General features: G+C 40.1%; 1 protein-coding gene across 39 annotated transcripts in view; it reads left to right on the forward strand.

The window, feature by feature from the left end:
- ATP8B4 (ATPase phospholipid transporting 8B4 (putative)) overlaps window positions 1-17499 on the forward strand; it is a 263719-nt gene that overhangs the window by 220099 nt on the left and 26121 nt on the right. For 34 of the 39 annotated variants that reach the window (XR_014811512.1, XR_014811511.1, XM_084970388.1 and 31 more), the window contains 2 exons: window positions 717-900; window positions 1467-1690. Coding sequence is in view for 32 of the 39 variants with exons in the window: in XM_084970388.1 (XP_084826514.1) it covers window positions 717-900; window positions 1467-1690 (408 nt within the window). In the remaining 7 variants the exon portion in view is untranslated. The remainder of the gene's footprint in view (window positions 1-716; window positions 901-1466; window positions 1691-17499) is intronic. The other 5 variants (XR_014811506.1, XR_014811513.1, XR_014811501.1 and 2 more) reach the window with 1 other exon arrangement.

Raw genomic sequence — 17499 nt, forward strand, 5'->3', positions numbered from 1 at the left:
CTAGGAAAAACTACAGTTAATTGCAAAGGATTATGTTCTCTTTTTTAGGCCTTTCTTGATATAGCTAAAGGCTCTTACGTATTTGGAGAGGAGCAAGGGTGGCAATGGTTGGGGAACCCTGTGTGAGACACAGGTTGCATGTCATGCTTTGGTACAGGCCTTTCTTGATTTCATTCATTATGTCCTTCAAGGGCTAATCTCCAGATCATCTGCTTCTCATTTGCCCTCACCTTAACAGCCACAACAATAAACACTAAAGAGACAAAACAACAATGGAAAGGAAACAAAAATATCATTCTGTAGAATGATCAAAGCACCATAATTTTGTAGACATTCTAATTTGGTGAGGTGGTGGACTGGTTCTGAACTTTGCATTTTCCTTATCTTCGTGGATTCTCGAAATTCTTTGCATTTAACTGTCTCTCTCCCGTACAACACAAGAAAGTATCAAGGAAGACACACAGGGCACTGTGTCTTTTACTTTTCTTGTAAAATTCCTTGGCACTTAGAAGGAGTTCAGTACTCTTTTCTTTTGTTGTTGGTGTGACCATGCAGCAACAATGACTTGTTGAAATGAATTAAACTGTTTAGAAAAGAAATTAGTTGAGAAACGAGAAATCAGCTTCCCAAATGACACTTCTCATTTACTGTTTCTTGTTCTGTTGTGGATTAAAATATATATATATTAAAATATATATTATATATATATAATATAGGCCCATGCTCTGGAAAGTGATGTCAAGAACGATCTTCTAGAACTTGCCTGCATGTGCAAGACTGTGATTTGCTGCCGAGTCACCCCACTCCAGAAAGCCCAAGTAGTTGAGCTGGTGAAGAAGCACAGAAATGCCGTGACTTTGGCCATTGGTGATGGAGCCAATGATGTCAGCATGATCAAAAGTAAGCACTGCTCAATGGGGCACGCTGCAGGCTTGGAGCCCTTAGTCAGCATTTGGCAATACGTAATGGAGGTTGTACTGCACTTTAATTTTCCCTGTAGTTCTAACATGAATGCTTTCTGGGTCTAATGCATTTGTAAAAAAAAAAAAACAAAAAACAAAAAACCTCTGTCTTTAATTAAATCATTTGTGTATTTTTAGGCTAGAAAAGGGTATTGGTCATTGTTGGAGAAGTAAGTAGCTATGGTGTAGAGGAGTGAACACCAGATTCACAGTTCCAGCACTTGGGTGTAGTCCCAGGTTTGCTACTTACAAATTGTAAACCTTTGTTCGAGTTACTGAACTTTCCAGAGCCAATTTCCTCTTTTGTAAAACTGGGGTAAATAATCTAACCATCACGAGTGTTTCATGAGGTAATACATGGGAAACTATAGCATTTATAAAAATGCTATAGTTGTAAGGTTTACATGAATAAATAACAACATACAGGAGGAGTGGTAAGTTCCCCAAAGAGGTTGTATCTTTGTGTGAGAGTGGGTGTGAAAGTGTCACTCTTCTTGTTCGCAGGTGCTCACATAGGTGTTGGCATCAGTGGCCAGGAAGGACTGCAGGCGGTCCTAGCCAGCGACTACTCATTTGCACAGTTCAGATACCTCCAGAGGCTTCTCCTTGTTCATGGAAGGTGGTCCTATTTCCGAATGTGCAAATTTTTATGCTATTTCTTCTATAAGAATTTTGCATTCACGCTTGTGCATTTCTGGTTTGGTTTCTTCTGTGGTTTCTCAGCCCAGGTTGGTAAAAAAGCAATTTTCTTTTTTTAAAAATAAGATCCCTTGGATTGTAGATGAGTATTCTTCATGGCTCTTTGTTAATAGAGGACATTTTTATATGTCTCGTTCAGATGACAGTGTGGCAGTTATGTATTTGATAGTCGACTTAAGCTTTAAACCCAAGAGGAATATATATTTACCTAGAGTTTTGTTTTTTTGCTTTTTTATATAATAACTAATGAGTACTCCTTCTGGTGCATTTTTAAGTGTTTTTTTTTTTTTTTTGAAATGTTGAGTACAATGACAGGTAAGTTTGAAGTAGAGTTTTAACTCAAAAGTCTGAGAAACACTAACAAGAAATGTTGAGGCATATCTTTTGGGAAGATGGTCACTCACCCAACACATTGCACATACATATTTTATATCAGGGGAATTAACAGCTTCAGGGCTGTTTTGGGAGCAATTCAGTAGCTAAAAATTGACCTATAGGTTGTGTTGGTGGTAAGGAAAAAAATTAGCAAATTAATAACTTAGAATTCTATTTTCATATCCATTTTAAAAGTTACTTAACCCCTATCTTGAATATCAGGAAAACTTCGATCCTGGTTATCAACTGGGAAATGTAAGACTTGATAGCATTTAAATATATTTATGAATAAAACATGGCATCAATAGTGTAAAAAACAACAAGCTTGTCTTTGAGAATGAAGTGGTAGCCATAAATCTCATTAGAGATTTACTCAATTGTTCTTCCTTCCTCTTGGTTTTCATCACTGTTTTCAATGATACACATGAAGCTAATTTTTTCAGTCATTTTATTCCAGAAAAAAATGAGTATTAATTAAATCTTGGCACTTTATGTTATCTTAAATGTGTCAAGGGAGATTAGTGAATCCCCCTTTTGTAATGAAAACAGATTTGGTACATTTTCCCCTTATTCAGAGAAGTTGAGATTTCTTAAGGTAAGGCACACCCATACCCATTCCTAATTTTCTCTTTTAAGAATAACATTCCCAAAACTAAAAGAAGACTCTGTTAATATTTTTGTTGGTATTTTTGGTACTCTAGATGGTAAAAGTAAGGCAAACCTTGATTTTAGCGTCTCAGAAATCATTTTTGCAGTGTTACTTCAGAGAAGCCACTGGGGTGGGGCTGGTGACCTGCTCACAGTTCCACCTTAGTCCACCAAAGACAAGTGTGGGAGTATGGCCTGTGCCTTCTGAGGCTACTGGCTTTCCGTCCAGGTGAGAAGGAAGCCAGGATATTGCTAAGTGGTGTTTTTGAGCAGTCCGCTTTTCATATTTCAAAGGTTTGGGGCTTTTGAAAAATCACAAAACACTGAGGAGATGCCTTAACCATTATTTAGACCTCTTAGGACACAGAGGAGTAGTTAATGATTTGAATGTACAGATACACCAAGCTTAGATAGGCACGTTTACTGCCCATGTGGTCTTTGTTAAAACTGTGAAGTTGAAATGAATGTTCGATGATTTCTAATCCTTACATTTAGGTGATTTTCTGCTCTGCTTTCCAGATCTGATAAAATTGGTAAGAATCAGACTGTAAGTTGTTTAACAACTAGATTTTTCAGTTTAAAAGAGAGCAGTAAGGGGGAACAATGATCTCTCTAAAAACATGGGTACCTGATATAAACTCAGCTGTAAGACAAACCACCTGTCTATGACTAGGTTTCTGAAATGTTTGATTTAATTGAGTGTGTCTTTTTTCTATGTTCCTTTTTTCTTCTTTTTATTTTTTTTTTAACATCAGAAACTAGTTAATTGGACAATATTCCTCTGAATCCATTGTCAGTGCTGACCGACCCTCTGTGTTCTTTCCAGTGCTAATGAGTTGAGGTGGACCAGTGGTTCTCAAGCTTTAATTTACCTGAGAATCACCCAGGCTTTTAAAGCACAACTCCCTGGACCCCACCTGAGTTTCTGATTTAGAACGTCTGAGGCAGAGTTCAGGAGTCTGCATTTCTAACAAGCTACATGTAGATGCTCATGTTGCAGGTGGGGGGACCATATGTTGAGAACCACAGTGCTGGCTGACATAGATGAAAATCTGAAGATAGGCTTTTGGAATCCAGAACCCAGAGTAAAATCCATTCTGCTGACTTTTTGTTTTGTACACTATAGACTCACTTCATCTTTTCTGAAGCAGAGAGGTCAGTTAAGCAAACAGTTTATCCCCCCAGTTGCAATTTTTCCAGTGGGCTTAGAATTTCCTTATCCACCCTGCCAAAACCATCACCCCTGAGGCTTGGACATGCACTAAGACAAGGTCAGGAGAAAGGGGGTGTGTGTCCATTTCAGGGAAGAGGATTGCTTTTCTCAATTTACCCAGTCTATTACAATTTTATCTGTCTTAACCCTGAGCTCATTATGGAAAGAAAACATATCCGAATCATCCATACAGCCTATAATCTTGAATGTTTTTTCAGTTGTGTTACTATTAATATGAAATGATGGTTAAATGGACCACACGTAATGTAGGTCTTAATTATTCATATACAGCTTCATTCTGGGAAAGACATAGAGTGGATTTCCCTGGTTTTATTTTGCTTTGCCTGGGTCCTGGCTGATTTAAATAGGGCAGGGCACATACCCTTTAAGCAGGGAAGGAGTCACCATATAAAACCAATTAGACTACTGGGTAGAAATCTTGGACTGCCATCCATTTTGCCCTAATTTTTATGATGATTTGATCAAGTTGGGACTTAGATTTATATTGACTGGACATGAGTCTTTGGTCCCACTGTTTAAGGCTTTCATTCATTCAATGAATATTTACTAAGACCTGATCTGTGTCAGACTGCGATGCCTGCTGGAACTTATGTCTCAGGTACGGAAAGGGATGTCTAAGAGGTGCATTCTTGGTAAACATAGCAAAGTGTGATATCACACATTTTATTAGCTGTCCACATGGTGAAGAATTTAATGTTCTGTTTCCAGGATTTTCAGAGAAATGGCTAGGCTTGTCAGGAGAGTGGCAAGTAGTAATTTGTTACTGTTTGTCAGAGAGGAAAAGGCAGTAGGTCAATGACAGTACTCACGTAAAGGCATCAGTGCTTTGATTTCATCTTCTGGATGGAATCATGGTATTGTTAACACCAACAAGTCGAGATTAAAAAAATTTCAGTTATAGCTAACACTTAAATAGCACTTATGTGCCAGGAATTATTTAAATGTTTTGCCTGTGTTAACTCACTACTTATTATGAAGTAGGTTTTTAAAATTATGGCCTATGTCAACTTTTAAAAAGTAACTATAAAATATTTTTAATTGTGGTAAAAATACATAAATTGAAAATTGACTGTCTTAACCATTTTTATGTGTACAGTTCGGTAAAGTACGTTCACACTGTTGTGTTAACAGATATCTAGAACTTTTTCATCTTGTAAAACTGAAACTCTATACCCACTGAAAAACATCTTTCTATTTCCCTCTCTCTCCAGCCCATGGAAATAACAACTCTACTTTCTATTTCTTTGAGTTTGACTGGGTAATTTCAAATGATCTATGTTTCAGTTTACAGATTCTTCTACTTGGTTGAATCTATGGTTTATGCTCTCTCTTGACTTCTGCAGTCATTGTATTCTTCAGCTGTAGGGTTTCTATTTGTTTTGATGATTTCTATTTCTTTGTTGAATTTCTCATTTTGTTTACACATTATTTTCCCAATTCTCATTATCTGTGTGGTCTTATAGCTCACTGACCCTCTTTAAGAGGATTATTCAGAATTCCTAGTCAGACAGTTTATAGATCTCCTGCAGCTTGGGTAAAGATGGGTCAGGTGGAAGTTTCAGTGGGGAGGTGGGGTTTACTATCCAGGTCTCTATCTGGGCAAAGTCACTGCCTATGCTCTCAGGTTAGGGAGCTACTACAGGCTGGACTCTGGGATTGATTAGGGTCAGATGGGGTCTCAGGCTGTGCTTCCTGAATGGATGGTGCTACTAGCTGGATTCTATGTTTATTCAGGGCCACAGGCTGGGCTTTAGGTTGGATGGGGCTGCAGGCTGTGCTCTGTGTTCAGGCAGGGCAAAAGGGTGTGACCCCAAATTTGGCTGGGTCCCTGTCTCGGCTCCCTGATCAGATAGGACCCACAGGCTATGCTCTGTGATTGGGTCAACTCACTGGCTAGTCTCCCTGGCTGGGCTAGACTATAGCCAGTGGTTAGCAACTGGGCAGTTCTTTATGCTGGGCTCTGTTTCAGGGTGAGGCTAGTCTAGGTTCCTGTGGGTAGAACCATATGCTGGGCTTTGAGACCGCCCAGGATCACTCTTCTGGCTCCCTGGTTATATGGGGCCAGAGCAATAACTTAAGAATTGGGCAGGACTGTTAGCCTGGATCCCTGTGTAAGCAGGGCTGTAGGATGGAAGGCTCCATGGCTGCCTGGGTTTGCTGGCCAGGCATCCTGGCTGGGTGGGACGTAAGGCTATGCTCAGCAATTAGGTGGGGTTGTAAATTCTCTTCCCTGCCCAGGTAGAGCCATAGGACAGGCTCCACAGTTAATTTAGTTCATTGACTAGGTACCCATATCAGACAGAACTGCCTGGAGCAAACAAGGTCCCTGGCCAGAAGAAGCTACTGGCTTAGCTCTGCAGAAGGGCAGAGCCCCTGGCTGGCATCTCTGCTTCAGTGCTGCTGAGTGCTAATGGCTGTAGGCCTCACCACCCACCTCTTATCTGTCTTGATCTTATTTACTTTGTACTCTCTTTCTCCCACTGGAGAAATCGCACGCCCAGAGAGATCCTCCTGGTACAATACTGTGCTGGCCTGGGGAAGGGGTGATGCTGACAGAGTGTAGTTGCTCCTCTTTCTCTTCTAATGTGATCCTTCTAGGTCTTTGTGATCCAGAGGGGCACTTCAATCTTAGCCCCCAGGTATAGGGTTTTCACAGTGGTGTCTTGTCTGTCGATAGTTGCTAGGTGGTCTTCTTGTGAGGAGGACCAACCTTGGCCATCTTGATGACATCACTCCTGAAGTAGCTTTTTTTACATAGAGCATTGGTGTGGCTTCAGCCAGTTGCCTGGGGATACTGCCTACTTGAGATCTCTCTCTCTATTCCAGGATTATTTTGAATTTGGATTGTAAACTCTGGTAAATACCATTTGAGGCTCATACTTTCAGGAGAAATTTTTTTATCTCTCCCTTTAGTGCCAAGGTTGACACAGCGAGTTTCCTTGCAGCCCCTTTGTGTGTGAAGATTTGTTTCTCCTTTTCTTTCATACTAAGGATTCATCCCTCTGCTGCCTTAGCTTTATGGGGATGTTAGATTACCCACCTGGTCTAATCTTGGCATCAGTAGTGGTGTCTTCTTCAATAAATAGTATCTTAAAGTCAATGATATGTGGTATTCCTACCCAAACTCATTTGTCAAGGAGCCCTGTTTTCTCCAAGCACTGAGTGTAAAGTCCTATAGAATAGGTACTATGCAGAACTCTGGAAAATTCTGGAATAGACGTCTCTATGGTGACAATTTCAAAACCAGGCACTGCACTGCTGTTTATCCTAGTTTCAATGTTTTGAGAACGTGAGATGTACAAAGGACAAAATGATGCTAAGAATATTATTTCCAGAAGAACAGGCTATTTATATTCATCTTTTAAAAACTTCTATTTTCTTAATTAACTCTAGTCCAAGGATGAAATGGCCCTGATTTGTATGCTAAAGTGGGGTGTGTGTGTGTTACACTTAAACTGCAAAGTCTTTTTTTACTATCCTCAAAGTTTTTTTCTTATTATAAAAAAATTATATGTGAATACATATCAACTTCTGACAACATACTCTGTATTTTTCTCATTTAAAAAACCTTCACATTTTGAGACATCTCTCTTATTTTACATTCTTCAGAAGTGTTATTTTTTTTAATGGCATTCGGACATAGGAATTTATTATGAATTGTTTATTCTGATTTTATAAACATTTATATTGTTGTCATTTTAAATTGAATAATTCATTCCTTGCCCATAGCCCTGAGTCACACAGCATTGTCAAAATGCTAGTAGGAATGAATGCTTGTTTTCCATCTGGGGAAGAGAAAACAAAGCGATGAAAGGGACAAGTTCCTACCCACCTGGTATTTGTTTTCTCACTGGGAAATAAAGATAGGCACACATAGGTCAGCTAGAAATACTGTATTTGAAAGTAACATGAGAGCATGGGAAAAAAGAGAAATGTGTGAGAATCTGGTGCAAATTCAGGGGCTCTATTAATCTCAAGTGAGTCTATGAATACTTTCAAAATTAAGCAGAATACTGGAGGCCTGAAAGTCTAGCTACCTGCAGGCATACGGGGGCTGGTTTGTGTAAAGGTCTGAGACTGTAGAGTCAAAGGAAGAAAAGCATCCTGTTACCTCCTCAACACTGTCCAACTGATCTGTGGTTAGCTGAATTTACAATCTCTTTAAAATTTCTAAAATTCCATTTAAAATCAACTCATTCAGAAAAACCTTTAAAAACCTGCATAGCAGTGGTGAGGGGAAGTCTTACTTACTGTGGACAGTAAGAAGTCTCTTGTGGAACAGGTGTTAGCCTGCCAGCAAGATGGAAGCTCTGCTGCTCCCCCACCGCACCCACGTGTGCTCGGGCTGGTGTGTTAGTAAAAATGCCAAGAAGCAGCTGTGAGGGCAACGCGGATGTGGAATTGGGACTGGTAGGCATCACAATCTCTTTTCCATTCCCTGTTTTTTACTGGAAGGTCCTGATTAACAACACGTTTAACTGAAAAATCTTCTGGCTCTTTTTCCTGAGCCCTGTTTTTCTAAGGACAATATGCTGTAAATGAGGCAAGTGAAAAGAAAACAACATATTTGGGAGAGACACTAGTCTACAGAGAAAGAGAATTTTTGAATAGAGGACACTTTTCTGCCCAGTGAAATCATTTAGCTGGCTCAGGCCTCCAAAGCCACATGCTGGGCGATAAGGCTTTCTTAGTCTCTAGAGCCCATTGGATAGCCACTTGTTCCCAGCCTGTTAATGAAAGCTGGCCATCTGACATCTTCCCACCCCTGCCATCCTCCTCCTAAATTGCTTCAGTGGAACTGCAAGCTCCACAGCGAAATGGAGCCAGTAGTAATAAAAGTTCCAGGGCCCGGCAGACTTAGTAACAGCAGGCATGTGTTCAGAGGTCCTTCCTTGGCAGGCCTGATCGCCAGTCACTTCCCTGTCTAATCCCCACAGATGTGAGACACACACATCCTCCAACACAGAATCTATAGTCTCTGAATGCTCATTCATTTAATTAGAATGAACTGAGTGCCAGTTTGGAGCCAAGAGCTCTGCTGGCTTCCAGGGGCACAAGAATGAACCAGCGGGATGCAGTTCCTACCCTCAGGGAACTTAACAGTTTGGGAACGATTTTATTTTCATAAATGGGAAACTGATGTTGAATAACTCCCTGGTCACCTTGCTCTTAAATTTCTGCCAAGAGGTTTTTTACAATTAAATTTGTCATGGATGGGCCCTATCTCAAGGGGGTCCAATTTCAGCGTGATTCATAAGCACCTACGTCTTTCTTCCATGCGTCTCTGAAGAGGTTGCTTTGAAGTAATCCACTCTGCAGCTGAAAACATCTGACCAAATGTAAACAGATTGTGCTTTCATAGACACATTGTTGACTTTTAGAACACCAGTTTAATTACTTAATGAAGTGCCATGTACTATTTCTTTACTACCTTGGCCTGTCTCTAGGGACCTGGTGAATTTTATCCAGGCTCTTATTCTCTGATGATAGGTCCAGTAGATTCTAGCCAGTGTCCCATCCTGGTAGGTGGGCTGGGACAGATGTGCAATCTCATCCAGCTGTGGTGTGTGAGGCTCTGAGGAGCCAGTGGGTGGGACCATCCCTGTTTGTGAGATGGTGGCTCTTAGGACATCTTGGATGGAGGATGATATGGTGCGGGCTGGGCTGGGCTTGGTTTTTAGACTTTCCTCCGCTTGACTTCAGTGCCTCGCCTCTGCTGTGATTGCTTTGGAACACATGGGGCAAGAATCTGCCGGGGAGGGACCAGACTCCTTTGGTTCCCTCTGCTGGGTGGACTTTCCTGGGAGAAGCAGCTGTGACACAGAACAAAAACTATAGGTCTTGTGAGATCTAGACTCTTGGCTCTGGCAAGAATGTCAGATACTGAGTCCAGCCCCTCCTTTACAGAGGAGGAACATGAGTTTCCCAAGAGTTGAGGGTCAGTGGTAGACAGGCTGCGACTGGAACTCATTCAATCTTCTGACTTTTTCTTCAGTGTTCTTTCAGCTCTGCTTGATAAGTGGCCATGGGAGTTGGTTTAGACTTGGAAGAGAGAATGGCTCCATCTTTTATTTATTTATTTTTAAAGTAACTGTCTTTCGCTAACCCCTACTCAGGCAAATGTTTGCTTTATTTGGATCTAAAGGAGAAACTTCCAGAAACAGTCAGTATGCTATGACTATGGGGAGAAAATGAACACTCTCACTGAGAGAGAGCTTGTGCCGAGGGGTGTCTCCTATGGCTTAGATCCTTAGAAAGGCCAGGCCCGCCTCTAGGCAAACTGCCTCCTGGAATCATCTGGAAACTGAAGTCCACCTTCTGCCAGCAAACACTCCAACCAAATTGCCACCAAAAGACAATTTAAATACAATCTATCCTGATGAAATTTCCAACCAGATTTTTGGACCAGAGGAGTTTAAAGGTCAGATAAGTTTTTAAACTGAATCATGGATCCTTTCTAAGGACATGCCTTATCTCAATCCAATATTAAAGCCTGCATGATTTTCACGGAATCTACTGCGGGTTTGTGTGCACAATTTATGTGTAACTTATTTTAAAAGTACCTTATGCCCTCAGGATTTTTGATAAAGATAAACTGTCCCCTATGAGGGCTAGAGCCAAAAGAGAAAACCTCAACCACCTGCCCTGCCCCACTAAGGTACCCCTCAAAGAAAAAAACCATTGGCTGAATCCCTAATTAGAAAATTCACATTTGAAACTATGCAACTACTGGTCCTGTGTACTGGGGGATGTTATTATCTGATGACAATTTATCATTGTCAGTGAGATATAGAGCTGTGTATGTTTTTTTTTTTAATTCTGCTGTGATATGGAAACAATTATCTTGTCAAGGCCAGAAAAACATTCATTCTGTCAAACAATTTAAGAAAACCCACAATGAAAAGTCTAGCAAGTGACGTGTGGGAGTGCGGCTAATCTCCAGTCTTGGATGACTTCATGGATTTGGTTACCTGTGAGCCCATCTCAACCTGGCTGGCAGTTCCTATCCCGTCACCCTCCAGATGTGCTCTGTGGAAAACCCAGGGAGGGGTGGGGGCTCCAGCCTGGCCATTCTTCCTGGATCCTGCTAGTGGGTTTCTGCTAATTACACAAATCAGTAACAGATGTGCTGAGGCTGAATGCCTCCTCCTATTTATTTATTCCACAATGTGTTTTCCTTAAATGACAAATGTTTTTTAAAGCCAAAAAGAAAAAAAAAGTCATTATATAGTTTTCCTCTGCAACACACAGCAAAAGGGGGGTATGTGTCTCCGAGAGCTAGCTCGTCCTGAGCAAGGAGCTAAGCCAATGATCTCAGAATAGAAAGCCCTTAGTAACTGTTTAAGATCCTTTTTAAGGTTTATTTAAATGTAGTATTCTATAAATCGTAGATTCTGTGTTCCCTAAGCTGTTGGATTATAATTTGCAGCTGGAGTATTTTTACTCTATTATAGAATGGCTGATAAGGTTGATAAACTGCTCCCATAGAGAAGGGAACAGGGAGGAGCTGTCCTTAAATAGGAAAACAATGAAGTTAGAAAAAGGAACACCCCACAATCTTTTTTCTGATCTGTGAAGACACTTTTAGGCTTCCAGCAGACTAGCAGCATTGTACAGGAGCATGACTTTTCTCTCTTACTCAGAATATTGGAAATGGGAAAAAGAAAATTTGGAAGTAGATGTGGTATGGCTGCCTCTAGGAGAATGGGAGCCCTAGGACAAACACTTTTGTTCAGGATTCTTATTCGTGTAAACAGGTTGAGTCACCCCAAATCAAATGTCAGCACTGGTCTAGTCTAGTCTCAATGGTTCCCATACCAGAGGCTCCAGGGGATTATTCTCCTTCCTCCTCTTTAGAGCATCTGGTCAATCCTCGTGTGTGTGTGTGTGTGTGTGTGTGTGTGTGTGTGTGTGTGTTGGGGGGGGGATCTAGTGGATGTAATAGAGGGCTTTTTACCTGGAAGGGAAAAAACAGGAATGGGGTCCATGTGGGTCACAGTCTGGCTACTGTTCCCCTCTGAGCTGGTCTGAGGCACCAGAAGGCATCTTGAAGATTTTCTAAGCATAGCTAAGGACTTAAAGGGAAGTGGAGCATTTACCTCAATCACTGTTCGAGTAGTTGGTGATCTCTTTCAAGGAGAGTAAGAAGCCTGTTGTAGAAGAAATACTGCTTGTGACTTTAATTTTTTTGGAAGACCCTAAAGCCTAAACTGTACTAAATCAATACTCATAACTGGAAAAGGTGCTTTTTTTTAAAAAGTGAATGACTCAGTTTAACACTTTTGGTAGAGGCAACACTAGACTTAAATAGTGATTGATATAATTTAGTATTCATGAAGAAAATGCATAATTATATCAAGGTATTCAATTTTCTTTAAACTGTTCTAATTCTCTATTGATTTCATTAAAATAGTAATTTACCTTAGGTATAAATATCTATGATTGGTTGTAGCAATAAAAAATAGTATTTTCATAAAAGTGTATATTAGTGGGAAAATATACCTTTTTATTTCCCATTAAACACATCACTTGAAACTTGAATTGCTGCCTATTCCCCACTCTATCCTTTCCTCCCCTAATAAAGGGCATTTCTTGGCACTCTCTGTCAGGCACCGCTGCTATATTGGTATTTATTTATTTCATTGAATACTTACAACATTCCTCAAACCCCTATTTTCTAGCCAGGAAACTTAAGACTGAGAGAGATTGAGTATTTTAGTCAAGGACACGCAGTTCTGTCAGAATTCTGACTCCAATGCCTTTACCCTTAAGATACCAGCTTCTTTTTGTTGAATACTGACCACATGCCTGGGCATTGAGTTAGGTTCCTGAGCCCCCACAGATGAATAAGTTATATAACCTGCTCCCACGGAGCCCAAAATCTAGTGGGGAGAGCCTGGGAATCAGCATATAAATGATTGTAAGTTGTCAGTTATAAAGCAGTGAGGTGCAGCATGTCAGGGGACTACCAAGGAGTGGCGGGGAACCCAGCTCTGAAGAATGGGAGTAGGCAGGGCTCAGAAAGCCTTCCTAGAAGATCTGTCCCTGGGCTGACCTTCAAGGGCCAATCAGAGCAAAGCAGGTGAGGAGGGAAAGGATGGGCATCCCAGCAGAGGGAATAACTTGAGGCAAGTCACAGAAGTGAAGAGTGGTTTGGACTGGAACACATACCATCTGGTATGGTTAAGTCAGGGGGTTTAGGATGAATTTAATATGGGTTGTTAGAGAAAGGAAGAAATATCAGATTTCTGATGGGTTCTAGGATGGGGGTGGTGCTGTTAGAAACTGATATAGGGAGCCTGAGAGAGGGGCCTGGTTCAGGTACAGTGAGAATGAGTTCAGGCCTGGACACACTGAGTTTGAGCAGCCTGTGGCACATCCTCAGGGGAAGGTCTGGTAGCCAGTTAAATGTTGAACATTTATAAAAAGTTGTAAAATAATTCAAATAGGTATCGATAGAGCACCTTCTACTGGCTAGACATTATTCTAGGCACAGGAGTTATGGTGAGCAAGTCTCTGTTTCATGGAGATTCTATTCTAGTGGGATGAAGACAGAGGATGAAGAAGTAAATCAGGAAGATAATTTCAGAATTGTTACTAGGAAAGAACTGGGTAATGTCAAAGTTCTCATTTTGAGGAGGTAACATTGAAGCTGTGACCTGAGTGTTTCGAAGGAAACTTTCATGTGAGTATCCTTGGGTTAAAGTGTTCCAGGCAGAGGGCATTCAAAAGTCCCCTGCCCTAGGAATGAGTCTGGTAAGTTAGAGAAAGACAGTCAGGGAAGCTGAAGCTCCATAAGTGAAGGCGTGAGTGCAGTGAGGCGAAGTTGAATTATGCAAGCATGGGTTGGGAAGGGCTATAGGGCATGGCAAAGAGCCCGAATTTCATTCCAAGTAAAATGGGAAGCCATTGGAGGGTCTATTGTATGACTAGATTACAAGAAACCCCAGCTTGTACTTCTTGTGCATGATCTGCCATGTTAAATACTGATGCTAAGTATGTCTGATGCTTTGTTACTATTGAAACAAAAAATAGAAAAACATAGGTGGCTGTATCATTTGAGATGGAGTCTAGAGACCTTAGTTAGACTCTTTAGCAGTTTACTAGCTGAGCAGTCCTTGCTATGATACTTAACCTCTGTGGATCTCAAATTCCACATCTGTTGTTTAGGCATCATATCTATCCTACATCATTTTGTGACAGTGAAATGGGATAACTGTGAAACTACTTAGCAAAGACCTAAGCACATAGTAAGTACTCAATAAATGTTAATGTAATGTTTATTTTAATAATATTCCACTTTCCTTTTTATTCACATTTTAAATTTGAAGAAAAGTTCATCTTTTAAACAATAAATATCCACTTTAAAGATATGTGCAAACTCTCATAGGCAATAGGCATCACTTTTTATCTCTGTGAAGTTATTTTACCATTATAATTTACCTATATATTATCCCAACATATTTTTATTTTGAAAGTCTTATATCGATCGATTTTTTGTTATCTTCAGTGAGGAGTTTGCTATGAATCAATTGTTATTAATGACACATGCCCCTATCTTATATGAATACCATAAATCTAGGCTTGTTTCAGATATCTTTGCTAAAATATCCTGGGGGTTTCCGGGGAATGCTGACAAGGCTATTACTCTGCCCTTTTTCAGGTTCTCTCTTGCCACGTTGATGCTAAGAGTCTCTAGGTGGCCACTGCTGTCCTGGACTACTTTGCTGCCAGCATAAACATAGGCTGTGGTATGCTAGAGCTGGCCGATATTGGTTGCTAAGAGCTAGTTGTTAAATTCTTAGGAATTAGGTGAGCCAGTGGTTAAACACAGCTGTTACTAAAAATTAAATTATGTAAACTTATAATTTAAATAAATTATATGAAAAACAAAATTCATAAATACTCAAAGCTCATCACTTTTAAATTATTTTACCATATTTTACTGATTATGCTCTTGAGGCTGTTTGCATCTGTTGGATCTCTGTGGTGGAAATACTACACAATGGCATGCTATGGCATGTCTCTTTTTGACTCAGTGATATTACTGCTTGGACAGCCATGGGGAAAAATTTACACCATGAAAATTGGTAAATGCTACAAATCAAGACTTTTTTTTTTTTTTTTTTTTGGTATTTTTGTCTTTTAGGGCTGCACCCGTGGCATATGGACATTCCCAGGCTAGGGGTCCAATCAGAACTGTAGTCACCAGGCTACACCACAGCAACACAGGATCCAAGCTGTGACTGCGACCTATACCACAGCTCATGACAACACCGGATCCTTAACCCACTGAGCGAGGCAAGCGATCAAACCTACAACCTCATGGATGCTAGTCAGGTTTGCTAACTGCTGAGCCACGATGGGAATTCTCCATTTTTTTTTCTTTTTTAAGAGTAGTGTTAGTATATCACTATCCCCTCTTTCCAATCCTCACAGCACAGTTCAAACTGACTCAAAGAAGAGAGTTTAACAGGCCTCAAGAATATCAAAAGGATATCATTCAGAGAACTTAAAAACTGGTTGCTAGAAGTGGTGAATCAGAGTCACAAGCATAGGCCTCTTGATGGTAGTCACTAATGTTGCTGCTTTGCCTAAATCCTGTTATTGGTGGTAGAATTCAGCTTTCCTGCCTTGCTTTGGCCTGCCCACAAATAGAATGATGCTGAGCAGTTCTTTGCTATGCCATTTCCAAGTCTCAACCATCTGAGATACTCTTAGAGTAAAACAATTTCCTTCCTTCCCTCATCTACCCCACTCCTCCTTTCTATTTTTTTTTTTTTTTTGCCCTAAGAATGAACTTCCCTAGAGATGATTAACAGTGGGAATGTCCATTCTCCTTACTTCTTACCAAGGGGCTAACATTGTTTAGAATATAGTTATTAGCATTTTCACAGTGTCTGATTGATTCAGTGCTGAATAAAACCATCTGTACAACAACAGAATAGTCCAGATTGAGATTTGTCCTTTGAAGACTGGCCCCACTTCCCCTTTCCTTGAACAAATATGCACCTATCTCAAGAATAAACAATAATGCTAAGACACAGAGTAGTCCAAATTCAGATTTAGCAATAGAGACACCAAAAAATTTTTTGTTCAATATAATCTACATGCATAGAACCTGGTTTAAAGGATTGCCTTATTTATATAACTAAGTAGAACCCACCTTTAACTTCTCTGTCTGGAACATTTGCATTTAAGATTTCTTAGTGCTTTCAGAACTTCCCAAGAAGAAAATGTGTTTCAGAATATAGTCAAAATCCAGCACTTATCTCCTGATTTAGCCATCCTTGTCTTTCACCTGGACCATTGGAAGAGCCTCCTAATTGGTTTCCCAACTTCCACAATTTCCCCTCTTCAGTCTATTCTTACCACAGTGTCCAGAGTGATCAGGTTAAAATATAAATCAGATCAGGATGCTCCTTTGCTCAAAACCCTCTAATGTCTTCTCATTTTACTTAGGCAACAGGCCACAGTTACCCACTTAGGATCCTCCTCTTCATTGCTTTGACATCCATTCTACTCTCTGGAGGTCACTCTGCTCCATCCAAATGGCCTGTCCTCCTGTTCTCTGAACACACCAGATGCTTTCTTGCCTCAGGGATTTTTCATGGAATCTACTTGCAATATGAAATGTTCCTGTCCCAGCAAACTACATATTTCTGTCCTTTATTTCTTGCAGATTTTTTTCTCGTGTATCACTTCTTAGTGAGATCTCCAATCGCCTTATCACAATCCTCCCACATTTCCTATGCCCTTTTCCACTCTAATATTTACTACCTTCTTATTCACTCATTCATTCACTCACCAACTCTATCTATCTATCTATCTATCTATCTATCTATCTATCTATCTATCTATCTATCTAGATGTATATACATATGTGTATATATATATGTCTTATTTATTGTATAAAATCTTATTCATTGTCTACTTTATGACACCATTACAATGCATATTTAAGGATTTTTTTATCTGATTGTATCATGTTCAGTTACCATTGCCTAGAACCTGGCACCTGGCACATAGGGGTTTCTCAATAAATATTCAATGAATGAATGAATGATTGTACAATAGAGTAGTCAGACATTGGTTAGGAGCTGGAGACCTGTTTTTAATTTTTGCCTTTGCATGCAATGAACTCTGTAACACTACATTCTGTTTCTACATCTCAATGTACTTATTAATACAGTGGGGATATAATGACTATTTCACATGCCTCGTTGACTTTTAGTGAGGCTCATGCAAAGAAGTTCTCTCCATAAATGTGAGGGGATATTTTTATTGTCCTACTTGTTTGTACTCAGTATAGTGAGCAGCTAGCTCCATGCCTACCTTGCTTTATACCACTCCCAAGTAAAAATTCTCCATTTGAACACAAAGTAGGAGTGACAGGTTCATTTTCATATTTCCTTCTGAAGATGTTAGTGGATCCTTTGCTTATGACTTAGAGAAGGTAGTTGCATTTATTATAAGCCATTGAAAACCTAAAGAATGAAATAACCCACCAAGGGCCCAGGGTTTTGGGTATGTCCAGTATTGTTAGGTGTTCTATATGTATGATGCACTTTTTTTTCTTTT

This window comes from Sus scrofa, chromosome 1, assembly GCF_054392235.1.
Source record: "Sus scrofa isolate SSC_HxYL_T2T_F1_AM1 chromosome 1, Sscrofa_HxYL_maternal_Yorkshire_Landrace_v2.0, whole genome shotgun sequence".
NCBI classification, from domain to species: domain Eukaryota; kingdom Metazoa; phylum Chordata; class Mammalia; order Artiodactyla; family Suidae; genus Sus; species Sus scrofa.